The sequence below is a fragment of the Phyllopteryx taeniolatus genome, chromosome 1 (genome assembly GCF_024500385.1).
Source record: "Phyllopteryx taeniolatus isolate TA_2022b chromosome 1, UOR_Ptae_1.2, whole genome shotgun sequence".
NCBI classification, from domain to species: Eukaryota; Metazoa; Chordata; class Actinopteri; order Syngnathiformes; family Syngnathidae; genus Phyllopteryx; species Phyllopteryx taeniolatus.
The window spans coordinates 36,522,068-36,546,380 of NC_084502.1; the positions used below are offsets into that span (position 1 = coordinate 36,522,068).

Genomic DNA, 24,313 nt, shown 5'->3' on the forward strand with positions numbered 1-24,313 from the left:
TACATGGTCTGACCACAAGTCAAACTGATGTAAGATTGGCTTCTGCTTTGGTTTGGAAATGGGCTGTTGCTGCTTTTGAAAAAGAAGTGCTGCTGATTGACACATCTCTTTTGTGTACAGTGGACTGCTGGGATGGTCAGGATGGCGAGCCCATTGTTCATCATGGCTACACTCTCACCTCCAAGATCCTCTTCAAAGACGTTATTGAAACCATCAACAAATATGCCTTTGTCAAGAATGAGTAAGTTATAAAACACACAACCACTCCACATTTGTTACTCTCAACCTGCCATACTGTGTATAATCATATAGTGACATACAGTATATCATTAAAAATCCCAGAAAATAAAAATATTTATATATGTTCATAAGAAACATGAACCATCTCATAAGACTAAATGTGTGCTATTCTTTGAAAAGCATTTGGTAGACATCCCCAGCAACATACAATAATATGGCACTCTATATTCAGTGATGATTTGACAGGCTGTAGGATTATAAACCTGTGAAGGGACAGATCTGCATTTACAACTAATAATAGTATTTCCATCCATCCATTTTCTGAGCTGCTTCTCCTCACTTGGGTCGCGGCCGTGCTGGAGCCTATCCCAGCTATCATCGGGCAGGAGGCGGGGTACACCCTGAACTGGTTGCCAACCAATCGCAGGGCACATACAAACAAACAACCATTCGCACTCACATTCACACCTGCGGGCAATTTAGAGTTGTCAACTAACTTACCATGCATGTTTTTGGGATTTGGGAGGAAACCGGAGTGCCTGGAGAAAACCCACGCAGGCGCGGGGAGAACATGAAAACTCCACACAGGCGGGGCCGGGGCGTGAACCCCGGTCCTCAGAACTGTGAGGCAGTATTTCCGTGTAATATGTTATTTTTCTGGTAGCTCGTGGATGAGAACATGTCTAATTTAACTACTGTGATATACAAAGAAAAGAAGATTTTGGCTCCTTAAACACTGATAAATATGACACTTTGGAACATACTGTAAGATTAAGTTGCACACAAATATGTCAAATACTGTCAGACAGGACGACCATGGAGGCTGTTCAAGCAAATTGTTCAAGCAAGGTGGTTGTTCATAAATTCGAAGAAAGGGAGCGCGCCCGACCTTTTCATAACACTGCACTCGCATAGTAGAGTCGTCAGATTGAATATCCGAAAGTACCCTAAATTTCTGTTGTTTTTAACACCAATATAATGAATTGCATTATTACATAAAGAGCACCAATATGGGGCTTGCTTTCATTTGCATTTTATTCTTCTGTGACATGCAGTGCTTAATAAATGTATTCCACCACCTGCAAGAAAAACAAGACAACATAAATACTTCAGAAATCTTTCAAAATGTTCAAGGTTGACCATTAGCATTTTGGAGAGGAATGAGGAATTTCAAACTGAAATCAAATTTTATTTATTTATTTTTTTTTTTACCCATATTTGACCAGGCTTGCTGGGCCTCTCCGAGAAAGTGGAAATTAATCAAGCATAGCATTCAACCACAAAAACTTTTTTTTTCCCCTTCCTGTCCAGGAACGCAAGTGAATACCTTTAATTTGGCATCGTAATCCATTCATCAGTAGCTCAGTCTGTAAGAAGTTGGGTTTTGGAGTCTGAGGACATGAGTTTGAGTCCGACTACGGCTGAAAAATGTAAAAGTGGCATCAAGCTGTTGGAGAGATGCTTGTCTGCTTGCCGGCTACTGTCGAGCTGCCCTTGAGCTAGGCATCGTCCCCGCCAGCCCAGCTCAAATGGTGCAGCGCTCTCTGCCACTGTGCATGTGTGTGATCTGGGTCACTGTGTGTTGTGCAACATAAAGTACACAACAGTGTGTGAGTTGAATTTTTCCTTGTGGGACAATAATGAGTACAGTTTATAAGTACCGGTAAATATAATTCTGTAACGCTTAACCTTTTCGGGGTCATGTTTGAGCTAGAGCTAATCCCAGCTGATTTAAGCAATACTACTACAATACTACTTCTGTTACAACAACAACTACTACTACTACAATCAGAATCATCAGAATCATCTTTATTGGGCAAGTATGTCAAAAACACACAAGGAATTTGTCTCCGGTAGTTGGAGCTAATCTAGTACGACAACAGACACAGTGAATACTTTTGAGACATATAAACATAAAAACACAGTCACTACCACTACTTCTACTAATACTACTGCTACTACTACTACTAATAATAGTAATAGTAAAAAGAATGTGTGACATTATTTCTATTGCAGTTTTATAAACATGTTACAAATTGCTGTACCATCCACAATGAAACATTTTGAAATAATAAAATACATATGCATAAATCAACAAAGCAATACAATCAACTACCTAAAAGCCAGGTGATAAAATAGCTATTTTTTTTTTTTTTTTTAATTAATTAATTAATTTATTTATTTTTATAGAAGCAAAACTCTGTCTGAGGTCACAAGGCAGACTTCCATAGACGCGGAGTTTGAAAGTGCTCGATCACCTTTGGACACCAGATGGGATTCATGAACTGCGAGAAAAGCCCCAAACGACCATCTTAAAATCTATTCTGAAACTCACATATAGCCAGTGAAGGGCAGCAAGGAATGGTGTGATGTGCTCATGTCGTTTTGTGGAGCTTAATAGTCTAGCGACAGCATTGTGGATGTATTCTATCTCTTTTTGTTGCACAAATGTAGCTGATCAAATCATAGAAGTGTAAGTATAATAGATTCTCTAAACATGCACAACTAGAATAGGCAGAGTGTCATTTCAGATTATCTGTCTTTTGGTTTTGTGGTGGTGGTGTGTGCTTTTTAATGCATTAACATCATAAGTCTGCCATGGGTGTTTGTGTATGGTTGTTGTGACTGTGAAGGCTGTGGCTCATGAATGACATTACTTTCACATTTATCCATCACGCCACAGTAGCATCCAAGTTTTGGGTAAATATTTTGCCATCTGTGTGCAAGGATGATCAATAACATATCCAAATGTAGAGATGCAGTCATGCCTATTTACATGCCAAGAGAAGTATTGTATGTGTACAAGGAGCGCCGCCCTCCTTCTCGTTCAAGATAGCTGCATCAGAAGGTGATAATCCCATCGACATGCACACAGTCTGGAGGATGTGCAGAAAAGCTCTATTTTTAGAGCGAAAGGCAGAGAAATACTCTATTTGCTGAGATTTTCATCCTTTTGTGTTTTTGAAAACATTATCATGAACACCCACCTGAAATCGGTCAAAGGAAGTCAAATCAAAGGATTCTTTTAAATTCAAAGGACAATCAGATTTTCTAGTGAACAGATGAAGAAAGGCTCTGCAGAGGGCTGTCATGGGCAAAATTGGAATGAAAAGCTGCCATCTCACTTGTGAAGAGTCCCGCACCCTAGACAGCAAAGACTCTATTGTGCTTTAGCGTACCTGTACAGTGTATATCACTGATCATTACACACACATTAAAAAGGAATTGATGGTCATCGATGTAATAAAATAAGCACAGGAAAAAACTTGTTCTGTTTGTTCATTTCTGTACTGTCCATAATCATAACCATTCCTACATAATCAAAACCATTCCTAAGTGCATTACAAAATGTGTTCATTGATCATTGCTGCAGTGACTGTTGACGAGTATTGCAGGTGCCTATAGTGGATACATTTGTCTTGATTTAATACATTGTTTGAGATATTGCATTATCTCTCAACTTATGTTCATGAATAGGTCAAAATAAAACTGAATGAGACAATAATAGTATTTGCACTTTGATGATTATTGGCAATTTCAAAGTTACCTACAGTTTGGTTTAGTGTGGAACTATAGTTGTACATGCATAGCAGAGACAAAATGAAACAATAGCTGCTGAAGTAGACCCCTGCCATTATACTGTCAGGTGCTATGATATTCAGTTCCAGCAGTGGAGCAATGGTGCTTGTCACTTCCCATCATATTTCAACTCTCAATGCATATCAACCACCCAAGATAGATGATAGATTTCTAAATCACATCAACCTTGTGGACCCAGTTGCATAACATTCCAAACAAATGACACCCTATTATGTGCATCTTCTCCAACATTTCAACCTCATAACACAAGTCTCCTGTGTGTCACTTTCTGCCTCCTACCAGTTTCCCAGTCATCCTGTCCATAGAGAACCACTGCAGTGTCCCTCAACAAAAAAAGATGGCCCAGTACCTCATTGATATTCTGGGGGACAAACTCAATGTTTCCAACATCAAAGCAAAAGAGTCTGGATGGCTACCCTCTCCAGAAAACCTTAAGGGAAAGATCCTTGTTAAAGTAAGTCAAGTGTGTTTGTGAGCTGTAACCTACTTCAACCCAGAAGCATTAGACCTTGCCGTTTCAACCTACACTTCAAAGGTAGGAGATTCTGAAAAGTGAAGTGGTCTTAATTGGTCAAGTTTGTGAAGCGACAATGGCGGTAACTTCAGTTGATGCTGAACTAATAAGTAAGAAAATAATCTCTGTACAGTAACTATTTTTTTTTTTTCGGTATCTGTACTTTATTAAAAAAGCATTCTGATGACTTTTTAGAACTAAAAAGTCATCAGAATCCTTCTCACACCTTTGTGAAAATAGGGTGGTTAATTTTTTCAACTAACATAGATAAGGACATGACAAACATAGAGTTAAAGTCAACTATGGTTTCGATCTTGATTGATTGAGATCTTGGAGTCTTTACTGCATAAGGCAGAAAGAAGGGACCGCAGCGACATGGAGGAATGTGAACCGGTGAGCATTAATTGAAGGCAATAGATTTAGAGAAACAAGATATTCCTTATTTATGGCTTGATTTTAGATCATTGTTAGATGTTTTCAGCTCCGAGTGGTTTGCGGCAAATGCGTTCTCTTGTGCCAGCCTAAAAATCACAAGCTCCTGGTGTTCAAAAATTCTTAGTCGAACATGTTTCAGTTGTTGTCACTAGCTAATTTAGGATTTTTTGTGTTTGTTTCTTAGTTCACAATGTTAGCAAAGCTATGACAATACATTGTTGATGGTATAAATGTCGAGCCAAGACTAGCTCTTGTACAAAAACGTAACTAGACTAACGTGACTTCTTTTTTTCTCCCCCTTCTTCTTCCTCTTGGTATGAGCACTATGTTACTAAAAGAGGAAACTATTTTCTGTGTTGATGTCTTTTTTTCCGTTCTGCCATGTTATAAAAAATGTGTATTGTATTGACAGTAATTGACAGTAAAGATTATTTTTACTTAAGTACTGAGTGTGAACACTTTTGCCACCTCTACATTGAAGCTGACTTGGGGTGAGGAGCGGGGTACTCGCTGGCCTGTTCACCAGTCAATCGCAGAGCACATATAGACAACAACAACATTCACACTCACATTAGTGCCTGTTGGCGATTTAGTTTCTTTAATTAACCAAACTTGCATGTTTTTGGAATGTGGGAGGACGCCGGAGAAAATCGACGCTAGCACGGTTAGAACATGCAAACTCCTCACAGAAAGGCTGAAGCCAAGATTCAATCGCAGATCATGCTAGTAACGGTAACCTGCCCTCCGCTGGCAGGGCACAGATGTATCGTGCAGAAGTTAATGAGGTGGCACTGCCACCGAATGCTTTCAGTGAAGAGAAGGCTCTGTGCCAATACCTGGCATGACATAAATGTCTCAACCTACTTGCTGCTCCAGAACCACGACTTGTGTGTCCACTCAGCAGTATTATATACTGTATAGTAATGGCATCAGTGTGAGAGCACTGAAAATGCCACAAACTTCATGATGAGGCTGCATTACTGAAGTTAGCTTCAGAATGTACCACCAAGGTTTTACGAGACATGCTGCAGGCTACTGTGCATCTATGGCTTACTGTATCTTATTGAACTGAACTGATCATGCAATGCACTGTACAGTAGGTGGAAGCTCAATTTTTGATACTTGGAAGAAGCGACTGCTTGAGCTGCACTAATGAACTGAAATTTAAGATTGCAAGGTTCCATATTGATGGGAACACTGAGAATGACCAAAAACTGAGAGCACGAGGATGCTGAGGATGAATTTAGTGGGCTACTAAACACAGCCAAAGAAGTGATGTTTTATTGATGACATGTTCTGAGTGTTACCTAACACATTCTTGTTTAATTTCTTCAGCTTTTTCTTTTTAGTCACCAGATGCTTGTTTACTAATTTGTATTTCCTGTAGTAACGTAATGCAAAATACACTTTGCAAGGATACTATTACATTCTCAATCCTATGCAATTTGCTCAATATTTTTGTTTGTCTGCAATTATTTTTCTGAATATCACACATTTTTTTCAATCAGGGTAAAAAATTACCTCCAAACATTGATGAAAACGCAGAGGAGGGCGATGTGTCAGATGAAGACAGTGCAGATGAGATGGAGGATGACTGCAAGCTGATGAATGGGGATGTATGTATGACCTTTTTTTCTTTTTTTTTACTGAAATCAGGTTAAGAATCTGACACTGGAATGTGAACTTTGTCTGTTTCCTATTCAATGGTATTTGCTTTAATGAAAATTGAATGTCTAAGCCTTTCTCCAATTTATGTATACCTCACGATGCATTAATCTGAATTTTATTGGTGGTGAAATAACATTTGGAAATGTCAGTTGTTCAGACACCTGTTTGTGCAATCTATCAGGTAACAATTAGTTAAATACATTCCTTGATGTGAAAAACTGACCCATCGTATTTACTTTGTGCACATAAATACAGTAAGGCTCAACACTTGAATCAGTTGCTTTGCAGCTAAACTCTGCCATCATGTGGCTACCATTAGCATGGGCATAATTGTGGTAGGGTAATCACATTTTAAAGCAGCTTCATAAAGTCAGCCTGTCATCTATATACAGTAGATATTTATATATAGTGCACATCAAGAACCATGCATTATCCACTTGAAATGTATGAATTACAAATTATAATTCATCTGTGCATGTTTTTTAAGCACCTTCAGCTATACAGTGGGTACGGAAAGTATTCAGACCCCCTTAAATTTTTCATCCATCCATCCATCCATTTTCTGAGCCGCTTCTCCTCACTAGGGTCGCGGGCGTGCTGGAGCCTATCCCAGCTATCATCGGGCAGGAGGCGGGGTACACCCTGAACTGGTTGCCAGCCAATAGCAGGGCACATACAAACAAACAACCATTCACACTCACACGCACACCTACGGGCAATTTAGAGTCTCCAATGAATGCATGTTTTTGGGATGTGGGAGGAAACCGGAGTGCCCGGAGAAAACCTACGCAGGCACGGGGAGAACATGCAAACTCCACACAGGCGGGGCCGGGGATTGAACCCCACTCCTCAGAACTGTGAGGCTGACGCTCTAACCAGTCGGCCACCGTGCCGCCTTAAATTTTTCACTCTTTGTTATATTGCAATATTGTTATATCGCAGCCATTTGCTAAAATCATTTAAGTTATTTTTTTCCCCTCAATGTACACACAGTACCCCAAGTTGACAGAAAAAAAACCCAGAATTGTTGAATTTTTTGCAGATTTATTACAACCCCAATTCCAATGAAGTTGGGACGTTGTGTTAAACATAAATATAAACAGAATACATCCACCCATCCATTTTCTGAGCCGCTTCTCCTCACTAGGGTCGCGGGCGTGCTGGAGCCTATCCCAGCTATCATCGAGCAGGAGGCGGGGTACACCCTGAACTGGTTGCCACCCAATCGCAGGGCATGTACAAACAAACAACCATTCGCACTCACATTAACACCTACGGGCAATTTAGAGTTGTCAATTAACCTACCATGCATGTTTTTGGGATGTGGGAGGAAACTGGAGTGCCCGGAGAAAACTAACGCAGGCGCGGGGAGAACATGCAAACTCTACACAGAATACAACGATTTGCAAATCATGTTCAATCTATATTTAATTGAATACACAACAAAGACAAGATATTTAATGTTCAAACTGATCAACTTTATCGTTTTTAGCAAATAATCATTAACTTAGAATTTTATTTTATGCAACAGGTTCCTAAAAAGCTGGGAGAGGGTCATGTTTACCACTGTGTTATATCATCTTTTCTTTTAACAACATTCAATAAACGTTTGGGAACTGAGGACACTAATTGTTGAAGCTTTGTAGGTGGAATTCTTTCCCATTCTTGCTTGATGTACAGCTTCAGCTGTTCAACAGACCGGGGTCTCCATTGTCATATTTTAGGCTTCATAATGCGCCACACATTTTCAATGGGAGACAGGTCTGGACTGCAAGCAGGCCAGTCAAGTACCTGTCCTCTTTTACCACGAAGCCACGCTGTTGTAACGCGTGCAGAATGTGGTTTGCCATTGTCTTGCTGAAATAAGCATGGGCGTCCATGAAAAAGACGTTGCTTGGATAGCAGCATATGTTTCTCCAAAACCTGTATGTACCTTTCAGCATTAATGGTGCCTTCACAGATGTGTAAGTTACCCATGCCATTGGCACTAACACAGCCCCATACCATCACAGGTGCTGGGTTTTGAACTTTGCGTCCATAACAGTCCGGATGGTTCTTTTCCTCTTTGGCCTGGAGGACACGACGTCCACAAGTTCCAAAAACAATTTGAAATGTGGACTCGCCGGACCACAGAACACTTTTCCACTTTGCATCAGTTCGTCTGAGATGAGCTCGGGCCCAGAGAAGCCGGTGGTGTTTCTGGGTGTTGTTGATAAATGGCTTTTGCTTTGCATAGTCGAGTTTTAAGTTGCACTTACGGATGGTTTTCTGAAGTGTTCCTGAGCCCATGTGGTGATATCCTGTACACATTGATGTGGGTTTTTGATGCAGTGCCGCCTGAGGGATCGAAGGTCACAGACATTCAATGTTGGTTTTCGGTCTTGCCGCTTACATGTAGTGATTTCTCCAGATTCTCTGAACCTTTTGATGAAATTATGGACTGTAGATGATGAAATCCCTAAATTCCTTGCAATTGTACGTTGAGGAACATTGTCCTTAAACTGTTTGACTATTTTCTCACGCACTTGTTCACAAAGAGGTGAACCTCGCCCCATTTTTGCTTGACTGAGCAATTCAGGGAAGCTCCTTTTATACCCAATCATGGCACCTACCTGTTCCCAATTAGACTGTTCACCTGTGGGATGTTCCAAACAGGTGTTTGATGAGCATTCCTCAACTTTCTCTGTCTTTTTTGCCACCTGTCACAGCTTTTTTGGAATGTGTTGCAGCCATAAAATTCCAAGTTAATGATTATTTGCTAAAAACAGTAAAGTTTATCAGTTTTAACATTAAATATTTTGTCTTTGTAGTATATTCAATTAAATATAGGTTGAACATTATTTGCAAATCATTGTATTCTGTTTTTATTCATGTTTAACACAACGTCCCAACTTCATTGGAATTAGGGTTGATGTGTGTGTGTGTGTATATATATATATATATATATATATTGGGGTTGTAAAAAAGAAAAACTGAAATATCACACAGCCGTAAGTATTCAGACTTTTTGCTGTGACACTCATATATTCAACTCGGGTGCTGTCCATTTCTTCTGATCATCCTTGAGATGGTTCTACACCTTCATTGGTGTCCAGCTGTGTTTGATTATACTGATTGGACTTGATTAGGAAAGCCGCACACCTGTCTATATAAGACCTAACAGCTCACAGTGCATGTCAGAGCAAATGAGAATCATGAGGTCAAAGGAACTGCCTGAAGAGCTCAGAGACAGAATTGTGGCAAGGAACAGATCTGGCCAAGGTTACAAAAAATGTCTGCTGCACTTAAGGTTCCTAAGAGCACAGTGTCCTCCATAATCCTAAAATGGAAGACGTTTGGGATGACCAGAACCCTTCCTAGAGCTGGCCGTCTGGCCAAACTGAGCAGTCGGGGGAGAAGAGCCTTGGTGAGAGAGGTAAAGAAGAACACAAATATCACTGTGGCTCGAGAGATGCAGTCGGGAGATGGGAGAAAGTTCTAGAAAGTCAACCATCAGTGTAGCCCTTCACCAGTCGGGGCTTTATGGCAAAGTGGCCTGACGGAAACCTCTCCTCAGTGCAACACACATGAAAGTTTGCTAAAAAAAAAAAAAAAAAGGACTCCAAGATGGTGATAAATAAGATTCTCTGGTCTGATGAGACCAAGATAGAAATTTTCGGTCTTAATTTTAAGCGGAAAGTGTGGAGAAAACCAGGCACTGCTCATCACCTGGCTAATACAGTCCCAACATGAAGCATGTTGGTGGCAGCATCATGCTGTGGGGATGTTTTTCAGCTGCAGGGACAGGACCACTGGTTGCAATCGATGGAAAGTACAAATATCGGGATATCCTAGACGAAAATGTTCTCCAGAATGCTCAGGACCTCAGACTGGGCCGAAGGTTCACCTTCCAACAAGACAATGACCCTAAGCACACAGCTAAAATAACGAAGGAGTGGCTTCACAACAACTCCGTGACTGTTCTTGAATGGCCCAGCCAGAGCTCTGACTTAAACCCAATTGAGCATCTCTGGAGAGAGCCGAAAATGGCTGTCCACCAACGTTCACCATCCAACCTGACAGAACAGGAGAGGATCTGCAAGGTGGAATGGCAGAGGATCCCCAAATCAGGTGTGAAAAACTGCATCATTCCCCAAAAGACTCATGTCTGTATTAGCTCAAAAGGGTGCTTCTACTAAATACTGAGCAAAGGGTCTGAATACTTTTGGTTGTGTGATATTTCAGTTTTTCTTTTTTAATAAATCTGCAAAAATCTCAACAATTCGTTTTTTTTTTTTTTGTGGGGTGCTGTGTGTACATTAATGAGGGAAAAAATTAACTTAAATGATTTTAGCAAATGGCTGCAATATAACAAAGTTTAAATGTTAAATTTAAGGGGGTCTGAATACTTTCTGTACCCACTGCATGTTGAATCTGGGTACAAGTCTATTAAATTTCTACATGTAGCCATACGGTTTGTCTCAAAAAAGTGTTTTCCCTTTTTTCATCACTGCTTTTTTATTTCATTACGTTTTTACCCGCCTCCAGCAGATGTCTGCCAGGAAGCAAGTGGAGAACATAGCTAAGAAAAAGTTGGATAACCTGATGAAAGAGTCGAAGATTCGAGACAGAGAAGACCCAGACAGTTTTACAATCGCGGCACTTCCACCCGCTGGGCATTTAGATGAAACTGGCTCGAAGGTATGTCAGATTAAATATCCATACAGTAGATGGTAAATACAAGGCTAAAATCCAATTACTCATGCTAAAAAAATCAAACCTGCCCAATAATTTTTGCTCATGATAGTCTAGTCATAACTTGTGTATGTACTCTCATGAAAACATTTTTGGAACATCGAGGATCCACATTATGTTTTCCAGCAACATTACATCTGCTTAGCATTAATGAACATACATAAACATCAACAATAATGTACTTTTAAAAATGCCATTCATTAGTAAGTTAACAAATCATTTTTTTTTACTCACAATAAAAGGATGTTTTCCACCTATATGTATTACTCTATTGTAGCGTATATGAGTTGAATAAAAATGTACCGTAATTGCTTTCGGAGAAAAGAACAAGCAGGAAGCGACCCCTGCATTACTTCCGGTTTAGCATAATTTTAAATTACAGCATTATAAATCAAGCTATTTTATCTTGTAAAGGGGAACCACGTCACTTTTTAGACTTATAAAACTTCAGGACAAAGTGACGACAAACCTTTTATCCATCCTCTTTAATCCCTGTAACAAATGTTTCAAGTGTATGTGATTGTTGAGAACACTGTCATATTTGCAATGTGGCATTCGTGTTGTGTGGGGTGAAACACTTCATCCGGTTCAGTTGACAATAGATTTGACATCAGACATTCAAATTTGCAGAAATACAGTCACTAGTGGCATTTGTGTAAAGTTCTTAAAATATTAGGTCACATTCAAGTCCAGTGAAGACTGTGATTAGTTAATCCAGGTTTGCATTGATTTTCCACCACCTGTGGATGTCGCTAGTGCCCCGTCCATTGTCCCAGCCCAGATGGGCAGGTGTCACAGAATACAGCACGAAGGAGAAGTCTTTGTTGATGAACCTCTTCAGGCTGGCTGGTGGTGGAAGTTAATTAATTTAGTGTTCTGGTCCGAAACCAGATGTCTGTGTCTCAGCTTTGATGCTCCTGGGCTTGTAATTCACTTAGCGTCTGTGTTCGAAGTTGAATCTCCCGTGCTCCTCCTTTGATACGTGGACCAGACTTTCTTTAGATGTATTTTGTGTATACAGACTGGCTCCGCGGGGCAGCCGAGGGAGGTATGTGGAACAGCATGAGACTGGGGGTGCTCGGTTTCATCTTTAATGGCGTGTCCATTACACTGTCGATAGTCTTATTAAATTACCATAAGAACACGATTGTCAGTGTATGCATTTGTGAAGCTTTATAGAGTAATTTACAGTCAACTCATCATTATTACCTTACACCTTCCAGAAAATAGTACTGATGTCACATTCCCAAAATGTGTGTCACTCACTCCTTCTGACAGGCTAAAGGGCAGGATGGATCAGTCACGTCGGACGAGGCCAACACCAGCAGCAATAAGCGCACCGGCCACTCGTTCATTGGGAGCTTCTCAAAACGCAAGGTTTGCTTTTTGTCTGCTTCTGTTTGTTCTGCCCTCACAATTTTTGGAAGCTTTATAGTAACACCTGTGTGGACACCTTTGTACTGGGAAATCCTTTTCAAACCTAGTAGATGAAAATGAATAAGAGGAGGAATCAACAACAACTCCTTTTGACACACACAGTAAATTCTCTTCTTGGCAACAATAGTAAGGTTGGTTGCACCTCTTAAATAATGCTCAATTGGTATCTATTAAACCTATCCGTCTCAGAGTGGTATTCAATGGGGCCTCTGGCTACTGCAGCCCTTCAGCTTCAAGGTTCGTGTTATCCATTCAGATATGCTCTACTGCAATATTTATTTATTTTTTCCCCAAACCAGAAAACTGACACTCAGCACACATTCTCAGGTATGCACACATCCTCAAAATTTTACAAATACAAATAAACACACACCCGAAAAAAAGGCAAATACAATGGACCCCTGCGATTCGTGGGGGATATGGACCAGGCTGGACCGCTAATACCAAAAATCCGCGGATAACTGACGCTCATTATAATTGCAGAAAACTGACACTCACTGAAAAAAATAGTGTGTGTATATATATATATATATATATATATATAAATATACAAAAACATTTTTTTCCTAAACCCCCAAAATTCTTAAGTCAGGATGACCTGCAAATAAGTTTTTTTGGGGTTAGTCCCCCCCCCCAAAAATAAAAAAAAGAAAAGAAAAAAAAGATTTATGCAAATATGTGAATCCGCGGGTGCCGAACTGCGAGTATGCGGGGTCTACTGTACAGTAAATTCTCTCTATTCGTGGGGATAGGGATCACAATAGTGAACGTCAGTGAGTAATAAGACACCAGCCTAAAAATGTTTGTAATTGCCTATAGATGCCACAAGATAGCGGCAAAGCACTATTTTTCTATGAAACAAGGATATGGCCTGACTAAATAAACCCCTTTAGTTTAACATAGTTGCTTGGCACCAAGATACCACCAGAAACAATATCTTTATATTAGATGTGGCTTTGACCTGAGCACAAAAACAGCGAATAGGTGCATTTTTCAGCGGATAACGGAGGATGCCTTCCCTCTCCAATAATCTGCAACAAGGCGAATGCTGAAGCGTGAATATGAGTGACTTCACTGTACAAAATGTTCACAATAATGAGTTATTCCCAATGAAGACAATCAATTTCATTCTGTGCTGTTACCATAACAGAAAAAAATAAATAAGATGAAGAAGACCTCAAGCTTGGAAGACACAGATACGGACCAAGAAAGTTCCAGCAGTGCATCACGAGCACCCCTACATCACAACAAGTAAGACACACACACAATGAACACAAACGTGACTTTTATTCTCTACAGTGCACGTATACTTTATATATTGCTGTAATATTTTGGGATAGGGAATATCTTGCTTCTCCAAATCTGTTACGTCATTGTTGTTAATTCTCCCTGGTTCCTGTTCTGGCCTAAAATTCCCTAAAATCTTAATCAATCAATCAAAACTATCAACCATGGTTGACTTTACCACTCTCTATTTAGGTCTTTGTTACGTCATGTCGTCATCCAACATGGTTGAAAAAAGTAATGAGCATATTTTGATCAATTTGACAAATGTTTTCAAATTTAGGGATTAAAAGTAATAATTTTATTTATCGGTGGCTTTATGAGCACCCAAGGTCACCTTACAAAGCAAATAAAAACAAGGAAGCAACAACAATAGAACAAGTGCAGAGAATAAAAACATACAGATAACATTTCAATATAAAAGTGTAAACAGTGGGTCAAATAAAATGAACCAAATGAATTGGAGATTAAATCATGTAAACAAGTTCAAACAAATTAGTAGTAAACTGGGATTTGAAGGATGGAGGGCATTCCAGAGGGGTCTGTGGGGGGGGGGGGGGGGGGGGGGGGGCGGCTAAAGGCTCGAAACCCCAATGGTGGTGTAGAGAGGAGGTCCGCGTAGCAGTGGAAAGGGATATATTTACGGAAGATATTGCCAAGGGGAAGAAGATAAATGATAAACAGAAGGGGGCCAAGAACCGAACACCGGAAGTAACCGGAAAAGTTATCAGAAAAGAAAATACTCAAATAAAGTACCGATACCTGAATCATCTATTTACAGTGGTCAAGTACTGTAATGAAGTATTTGTACTCAGTTACTTCCAACTACTGCTTTCTACAGTTTTTGATGAAATAACATCTGTTCCTGCTATGAATAAAAGCTTTTTAAATAATATTATTTAAATACGTCTGATTTATCATTTATTTCCAATTTCCAGAAAGAAGAAAACCATGAAGTTATCCAGAGCCCTGTCTGACCTGGTCAAATACACATGCTCTGTGGGCCTGTATGATGTTGAAGCGCAAGGTGTGTTCACTGCTTTTGCCCGCACACTCAGATTCTTGAGTTGACTGCATAGATAAGAGACACATGCCAATTATTACTGTAACATTACCTAGATTGAACCAATCAAATTCCATGTTATTTAGCATAGGGCAGTAAACAATGATCCTGATGCAAGACGAAAACAGAATCACTGTGAAATGCCTCATGAATAATTTAAAACAATAAAAGTATTTGGCTTTCAAATAATGTAGCCCTATGGGGGGGGATAAGCCAGTGCAAACTGAAGCCCAGATAAATGGAGAGGGTTACGTCAGGAAGGGCATCTGGCTTAAAACTTTGCCAAACAAATATGAGCTTTCATCCAAAGAATTCCATACCGTATTGGTCGTGGCCCGGTGTTAACAACGTCCGCCCCCGGCACCATTAACCTGCAGGGCACCGGTGGAAATTCAGCTACTGTGAGTCGAAGACAAAGGAGAGGTGAAAAGCGGGTTCTTAGGCAAAAAGAGAAGAGGAAAGCACAGAGCCTAGAACTGAATGTGGGGACTTTGAATGTTGGGACTATGACAGGAATATCTCGGGAGTTGGTTGACATGATGATTAGAAGAAAGGTTGATATATTGTGTGTTCCGGAAAGCAGGTGGAAAGGCAGTAAGGCTAGAACTTTAGGGGCAGGGTTCAAATTATTTTACCATGGTGAAGATGGGAAGGGAAATGGAGTAGGGGTTATTTTATTGGAACAGTTAGCTAATAATGTCTTGGAGGTGAAAAGAGTATCAGATCGAGTGATGAGGCTGAAACCTCAAATTAAGGGTGTTTTTTATAATGTAATTAGTGGCTATGCCCCACAGGTAGGATGTGACCTAGAGGTGAAAGAGAAATTCTGGAAGGAGCTAGACGAAGTAGTTCTGAGCATCCCAGACAGAGAGAGAGTTGTGATTGGTGCAGATTGTAATGGACATGTTGGTGAAGGAAACGGGGGTGATGAAGAAGTGATGGGTAAGTTTGGCATCCAGGAAAGGAACTTGGAGGGACAGATGATGGTAGACTTTGCCAAAAGGATTGAAATGACAGTAGTGAACACTTTTTTTCCAGAAGAGGCTGCAACATAGGTTGACCTACAAGAGCGGAGGTAGAAGCACACAGGTGGATTACATCTTGTGCAGTGTAATCTGAAGGAGGTTACTGACTGTAAGGTATTGGTAGGAGAGAGTGTGGCCAAACAGCATAGGATTTGTGCTGTGTAAAATGACTGATGGTGGGGAGGAAGATTAAGAAGACAAAGGCAGAGCAGAAAACCATGTGGTGGAAGCTGAGAAAGGAAGAGGGTTGTATGGCTTTTAGAGAAGAGGTGAGACAAGCTCTCGGTGGACAGGAGGAGCTTCCAGAAGACTGGACCACTACAGCCAAGGTGATCAGAGAGACAGGCAAGAGAGTACTTGGTGTATCTCTTGGTAGGAAAGGGGAGAACGAGACTTGGTGGTGGAACCTCAAAGTATAGGAAATCATACAAGGAAAGAGGATAGCTAAGAAGTGAGACACTGAGAGGACCGAAGAAACGGGAAAGGAATACATGGAGATGCGTCGTAGGGCAAAGGTAGAGGTGGCAAAGGCCAGACAAGAGTTATATAATGGTATAATGTATGCCAGGTTTGACACTAAAGAAGGAGAAAAAAAAATAGAGGTTGGCCAGAAAGAGGGATAGCGAAGGATGTCCAGCAGGTTGGAAATAGATAGAGGATAGAGTTGGAAATATTGACTGGTGCCAGTAGTGTGCTGGATAGATGGAAAAAATACTTGGAGGAGTTGATGAATGAGGAAAATGAGAGAGAAGGAAGAGTAGACGAGGCAAGTGTGGTGGACCAGGAAGTGGCAATGATTAGTAAGGGGGAAGTTACAAAGGCATTAAAGAGGATGAAAAATGGAAAGGCAGTTGGTCCTGATGACAAACCTGTGGAGGTATGGAAGCATCTATGAGAGGTGGCTGTGGAGTTTTTGGCCAGGTTGTTCAACAGAATTCTAGAGGGTGAGTAGATGCTTGAGGAATGGAGGAATGGAGTGTGCTGGTGCCCATTTTTAAGAACAAGAGTGATGTGCAGAGATTGGGAACTATAGAGGAATAAAATTGATGAGCCACACAATGGAGTTATGGGAAAGAGTGGTGGAGGCTAGACTGAGGACAGATGTGAGTATTTGCGAGCAACAGTATGGTTTCATGCCTAGAAAGAGTACCACAGATGCATTATTTGCCTTAAGGATGTTGATGGAAAAGTACAGAGAATGTGAGAAGGACCTACATTGTGTCATTGTAGCTCAAGAGAAAGCCTATGACAGAGTACCTAGAAAGGAACTGTGGTACTGCATGTGCAAGTCTGGAGTGGCAGAGAAGTATGTTTGAATAGTACAGGACATGTATGAGGGCAGCAAAACAGTGGTGAGGTGTGCTGTAGGTGTGACTGAGGAATTTAAGGTGGAGGTGGGACTGCATCAGGGATCAGCCCTGAGCCCCTTCCTGTTTGCAGTGGTGATGGATAGGCTGACAGGTGAGATTAGACTGGAATCCCCGTGGACCATGATGTTCGCAGATGACATTGTGGTCTGCAGTGAAAGCAGGGAGCAGGTGCAGTAACAGTTAGAAAGGTGGAGGCATGCACTGGAAAGGAGAGGAATGAAAATAAGTCAAAGTAAGACAGAGTATATGTGCATGTGCAATGTGACAACAAACTCAAGACAAAAAAATTGGCAGCATGTTGCAATGGAATTGTAGGTTAGCTATTTAAGAAGTTGATGGCAAGAGGGAAGAAGCTGTTGGAATGTCTGGTAGTTCTAGTTTGCATTGATCGGTAGCGCCTACCAGAGGGAAGGAGCTGGAAAAGCTGGTGACCAGGATGTGGAGGGTCCAAGAGGATTTTGCACGCTCTTGTCTTAGTTCTGGCAGCGTGCAAGTCCTCAAGGGTGGGTAGGGCAGTACCGACAATCTTTTCAGCAGTTTTGATTGTCCGTTACAGTCGGCGTTTGTCCTTTTTTGTAGCAGCACCAAACCAGACTGTGATGGAAGAACACAGGACTGATTCGATGACTGCTGTGTAGAACTGCCTCGGCAGCTCCTGTGGCAGGCCGTGCTTCCTCAGAAGCCGCAGGAAGTACATCCTCTGCTGGGCCATTTTGAGGACGGAGTTGATGTTGATCGCCCACTTCAGGTCCTGAGAGACTGTAATTCCCAGGAACTTGAAGGTCTTGACGGTTGACACTAGGCAGCTGTGGCGAAGGTTGACTCCTGAAGTCCACGATCATCTCTACAGTCTTGAGCGTGTTCAGTTCCAGGTTGTGTCGGCCGCACCACAGCTCCAGCCGCTCCACTTCCTGTCGATATGCAGGCCGATGACAGTGGTGTCATCTGCAAACTTCATGAGTTTGACAGCCGGGTGCGTTGAGGTGCAGTCGTTCGTGCAGAGAGTAGAGCAGCGGCGAGAGGACAAACCTTGGGGTGCCCCAGTCCTGATGCTGCGTGTGGATGAGGTGGCCTCCCCCAGCCTCACCTGCTGTGTCCTGCCCGTCAGAAAGCTGTAAATCCATTGGCAGATGGCAGGCGAGACGTTGAGTTGGAGAAGCTTGGAGGAAATGAGTTCAGGGATGATGGTGTTGAACGCTGAGCTGAAGTCCACGAACAGGATCCTCGCGTAGGTCCCCGCGCTTTCGAGGTGTTCTAGGATGAAGTGCAGTCCCGTGTTGACTGCATCATCCGGAGACCTGTTTGCTCGTTAGGCAAACTGCAGGGGGTCCAGCAGGGGACCTGTGACGCTCTTGAGGTGGTCCAGGACAAGACGTTCAAAGGACTTCATGAGCACAGATGTCAAGGCGACAGGCCTGTAGTCATTTAGACCTGAGATTGTAGGTTTCTTGGGGACTGGAATGATGGTGGCGTGTTTGAAACAGGATGGTACTTCGCACAGTTCCAGAGATCTGTCTGAAGACTGGAGCGAGCTGGTCCGCGCAGACTTTGAGGCAGGATGGGGACACATGGTCTTGGCCTGCCGCTTTGTTAATCTTTTGTTGTTTGAAGATGCGTCTCACAACCTGTTCGTGGATGGTTCACGCAGAAGTCAGTGGTGTTATTGTGGTCGGTGGTCCGGTTGGGTGGGTGTGGGGTGTGAAAGTGTCCTTTTCAAATCCGGAGTAGAAGGTATTCAAGTCGTTGGCTGGTCTACTATTGTTCTCATCTTGGGATGATCTTCGCTTGTAAGCAATTGTAATGCATGCCAGACTGATTTAGAGTCGTTGGCGTTAAAATGTTTTTCCAACTTTGCTGCATAGTTTCTTTTTGCAATGTAAATTTCTTTAGTCAGCTAGTTTCTAGTGTGATAATACAGGGCCCTGTCCCCGCTTTGATATGCGTCCTCCGTATCTTGGCGAAGTTGCTTAAGTTTGGCAGTGAACCACGGCTTGTTGTTATTGAATGTGCGAAATGACTTTGTTGGTACACGCACATCTCCACAGAAACTAATACAGGATGTGTCCACATCATCAAATTCAGGCTGGCAGCTGAATTTTCAAAGATACGCCAGTCTGTGCAGTCTAAACAGCTTTGAAGTTCTATCTTTGCTTCATTGGTCCACTTTTTCATTGTTTTCAATGTAGGCTTCACGCATTTATGTTCTTTCATTTACGTACGTACATTGTTTTCACTGTAGGCTTCACGCATTTACGTTCGGTATTAAGTGAAATAAGCAGTGATCAGACAAGCCCAGTGCTGCACGAGGTTTGGCACGGTATGTGTTATTTAGTGTAGTATAGCAGTGGTCTTTAATGTTATTTTCCCGGTAGGACAGTCGATGTGCTGCTTGTATTTAGGGAGTTCGTGGTTGAGTCTGCTGAGAAGGTTGATGGATGTCGTGAAGGAAGACATGAGGGCAGTTGGTGTTAGAGAGGAAGATGCAGGAGATAGGCTTACATGGAAATGGATAACACGCTGTGGCGACCCCTAACGGGACAAGCCTAAAGGAAAAGATTTGGCTTTCAAATAAATGTAAGAAATTATGCAATATAATAAAATATACAGTGTGATCTGCTCACCATGCAGTCACCTTCTTACAGAGAATTGTATTATTGTTTTCATTTTTTTCCCCAAAATCTCACCACAGTAACTCGCTACTAACAAGTCCATGGGGAAATTGCTTCAGGTCTTTGCCAAATAATGTGCTGCTTATAATTGGACAGTCTTTCTTAAATTATTTGCTTATGTCTGTTTGTCATCAATGGCAGCTAATTGCAGCTGGCAGGTTTCATCCCTGAGTGAAACCAAAGCCCATCAGGTCATGCAGCAGAAAGCCAGCTCCTTCAACCACTTTAACCAGCGACAACTCTCACGCATCTACCCCTCTTCCTATCGTGTGGACTCTTCAAACTTCAACCCTCAGCCCTTCTGGAATGCAGGCTGCCAACTTGGTACGCTCTTGCACACGTCACCACTTTGACCTCCTCTACTCTTTAAAAATAAAGTTTATATACAGTACAGTAACTATTGCTGCTCACTATTCATCGTACAGCTGCAGTTGCTGGTGTTTTGTTTCTTTACAAGTTGTCACAACACCTTGTGGGCTGATGTTCATCTTGTTGATAGTAGTAATTGACTTTAATTACAGTTGCACTCAACTACCAGTCTGAGGGTCGGGTACTTCAGCTCAACAGAGCCAAGTTCTATAGCAATGGCAACTGTGGTTTCATCCTCAAACCCAGATGCATGTGTGAAGGTGAGTCTGCATACATGGAAATATTTTTCATGTAGGTATTTTATATAGTGTTTAACAATCTTTCCTTCTCCCTTTGACTTCTTGACATCGAAAAACGGGTTCTTGATTGTTCGTACACCTAACTTGAAGTGTGCCATGCGCACATTTGACACAAAGAAACGACAAACAAATGATGTACTGTACCTTAATTCACTGCCCTTGACGGCTGTTGAATTCAAATATTCATGTTAACACGGAGGACTGGCAGTGAATGACTTAAATCAGACATTATCATATTAGAATGTTGGCTCTTAATTCATGGGTGACAATCATTCACTCAGCTTGTGCCACACGCTGGAATGCATAGCAGTTTACACTAAACATGTTGAATGGACTAGAAAAAAAAATACAACAACCTCAACCCTAGATACATAGATACAGTATGTATCATATATACAATATGACATCGGGCGGAATCCTCCTATCTCCAAAGCCATCACTTTTCCGGAAAACAAAACAAAAAAGGCACGTTTTTGGAACCATTAACATTGCATCCTTAAAGAGAGCAAGCCATTTTTAACACTTTAGCTTTGTCAATAATTTATAAAAAATAAAAATTAAAAAAAATAGCATACCCACGAGGAGACTGACCAATAGTATCGATTTGTGAAAAAAATCTGAAATTTACCAAATTTGAACATGGGAGGTTTGGGCCCGACCTCCACGTTATGCACAGCATACCAATTATGTTCACAGCTAATAAGTGAACAGCTTTTGATGTACGTTTCAGGTGCCTTTAACCCCAATTTGGAGGATCCACTGCCAGGTCAGATGAAGAAACAACTGGTGCTGAAGATCATCAGTGGACAGCAGCTGCCCAAACCCAAAGACTCTATGCTGGGGGACAGAGGAGAGGTAGAACACTTGCTTGTTTTCGCAGGAGAATACTTGGATGCATATGTTCACGTTAAACTTACTTGCATCAGTAACATAGTGGCATTAAGTGAAATTAGGTAATTTACTCAAATCATATTGTTATGCTATGTTCCCGTCCCACATCAGATCATTGATCCCTTTGTGGAAGTGGAGATCATTGGCCTTCCAGTGGACTGCTCCAAGGAGCAAACTCGAGTGGTGGATGATAACGGTGAGTTTCTGGGAAGTACAATGATTAATTTAAACTTGTTCACACTTCAACTCATCTTCAGCCTTTCTGAAGTGTTGTTTGTGGACCGTGGTTTATCTTTCAATTCTCTGTTTAACATACGGGTTAGTTGGGCAAGGTTTTTGTTTGTAAAGGAGGGTTTGCACAATCAATTAATGAATAAATGATTAATAAAATGGTAACATAGGTTCATACCATTTCTGTGGTTTGTACAATACACAATAATAACCATACCTGCCATGTTCTTGTATAATTGGAGATGTCAGAGCCTAAGATATGGCTTCTGTCTAATGTGCAATGTAAGACATTGAGGAAAACGATAGACAATTGAATTCTCTCCTGTAACCATACTCAACGGAGAGCAATTTAGGAGGCTGAATCAGATTAATAGTGTCTACAGTAATCCCTCATTTATCATGGGTCTTACGCTCCAGACCACCCTTGCAATACTGTTTTTGTTAGGTATATAATTAATTAATTAGTGTGTGTGTATATATATTTATATAAAACGTGAGGATAGTGAACCCATACATATATATACTGTATGTATGGGTTCCCTATCCTTATTTTCTACCTTACTATATCTGTGACTGAATGTGCGTGACTTTAAATGGCAGGACCTGGCCTGTTAAAGGGCATCAAAATAAGAATGAAAGTGTAGATTTGTCTGGTTGTTAACTGGCTAAACCATTAGCCACTCTGTTTGAGTTACTTGGCGTAAGTTGTGGAAAACGGCAAGTTATGTGTTAATATGTGCTTGTTTATTTTGTTATCTTTGTTCAATAAAGTGATTGAAAGTGCCCGCTGTGCGACTGTGTCTATCCTTCACCATGGGTGGAGGGATTACAATTCTTTCTAACTAGCTGTGGTAGTCTATAATAAAGTAGCTAATGATGCTTACTTTACTGTAGATGTGCAGTTGTGCGACTCAGTTATTATAGTAAACAAAAAGTAACAAAATATCTTAAACTAAAATTGAAAAAAAAACATTTTAGTTAAACAAATAAAATAAAAAATTAAAGTAATTTTTTAAAAACGATAACTGAAAGTACATTTTACGTTTACAAAATGAACTAAAATTAACTATAATTATACCAAAAATATCCTTAGTTTTTGTCTTTGTCAATTAATTTCATACGTGAGGTTTCAGGGTTGATTTCAAATGTATTTATTTCGGTATGGCCATACAGAAGGTCGAACAGCCATTTGGGAATTGTAGTTCTTTCACTGTGTGTTGCCTAGAAATGATGCCATCAGGCAGCAGCCATTAGTAAGGCGCCGCCCAACAGATTTGACTGATTTAATATTGCTCTGCTTGTGTGTCACTCAACTGAGTCCTAAACACGATGCTAAGTAATAAACATGCTCTCCTTTGTTGGTTCATATATGGACAAATAGTACATGTCTGTCTTTCTATCTGTCTAATATTTTGACAATGACTCTCGCAGATGCAAGCAAGAGGCTTGGAATGGAAGCGGGTGGTATGTGTGGAACACTTCTCAAGGGAAATAACAGCCACAAGTTTGAAAGTCCTCAAGAAGTTTGCAATTTAGCAGCAAGGGAAGGAAAATATGCAAATAAGTACTTGGATTTTATTTTATTTTTTTAAAGGTCATACTACAGCATCTGTCTCATGAATGGTCTATTCTAACATTAGAAGCAGTATTATGCACTGCACTTTTTACACTTCAAATTTTGTGGACTGTTATATAGTACCTGTAAATGATTTGTGGATGGTTGTTCATCTGTTAGTAAGTTAATTTTTTGGGAAAATTGTATTTTTTTTAGTTTTTCTTTATATCTTACACTTGACAAATATCCTGTATAAAAAAACTAGAATACTGAAACTAATAAAAACTAAACTAAAACAAAGCATATTTAAAAAAAAAAAAATAGAAACTAACAGACCTGCTCTAAAAACAAACGGAATTTGAGGAATAAATTCAAAATAATAAAAAAAAAAAACTATAATGGAAAATCCAAAACTATTCTAACCTTGGTGTAATTACAGTAAGCCAGTTGTAATTTGCAGTAGGCACATTGCACTTTATCTTCTTTTATTAAGTCTGAAATGATCTTAAAATTTGGACATTCTTGTTTGCACTCTTTCCTCCTGGCTCAAACTGCAAGAAGTGAACCTCGATATAGCGAGGGACAATTGTATATGTGAAAATGTTGCTGTTATCTATTACTTGTCATAAAGCGGTGAAGACACATACAGAAGGTAAAGCTTTCTGTAGTGTGAAATAGCACAACCACCTTCTGATAAATTTTTACTCTTGACCATGGGAGATGGTGTGTTTTTGTTATGCTATTTGCACATTGAATCATAAGAGACAGTTCAAAGGAAAGGGAAATCATGGTTTATATTATTTTCTAGGCTCATGAAGCCCAAGTTAAAAGTGCATCATTGCTATCTTTGAATGGGTTCTGATGTATTTTTGATGAGCTGAGCCCAAAGAGACATGCTTCACCTGTCTGGAAACAAAAACACACACCCT

General features: G+C 40.7%; 1 protein-coding gene across 1 annotated transcript in view; it reads left to right on the forward strand.

Moving 5' to 3' along the window:
• The window catches only part of plch2a (phospholipase C, eta 2a), a 53,189-nt gene that overhangs the window by 18,676 nt on the left and 10,200 nt on the right, over positions 1 to 24,313 (forward strand). The window contains exons 8-18 of the mRNA XM_061792657.1: positions 121 to 241; positions 4,123 to 4,294; positions 6,298 to 6,405; positions 10,985 to 11,137; positions 12,470 to 12,568; positions 13,779 to 13,879; positions 14,851 to 14,939; positions 20,181 to 20,363; positions 20,561 to 20,668; positions 21,438 to 21,562; positions 21,710 to 21,794. Of these exons, the coding sequence (XP_061648641.1) occupies positions 121 to 241; positions 4,123 to 4,294; positions 6,298 to 6,405; positions 10,985 to 11,137; positions 12,470 to 12,568; positions 13,779 to 13,879; positions 14,851 to 14,939; positions 20,181 to 20,363; positions 20,561 to 20,668; positions 21,438 to 21,562; positions 21,710 to 21,794 (1,344 nt within the window). The remainder of the gene's footprint in view (positions 1 to 120; positions 242 to 4,122; positions 4,295 to 6,297; positions 6,406 to 10,984; positions 11,138 to 12,469; positions 12,569 to 13,778; positions 13,880 to 14,850; positions 14,940 to 20,180; positions 20,364 to 20,560; positions 20,669 to 21,437; positions 21,563 to 21,709; positions 21,795 to 24,313) is intronic.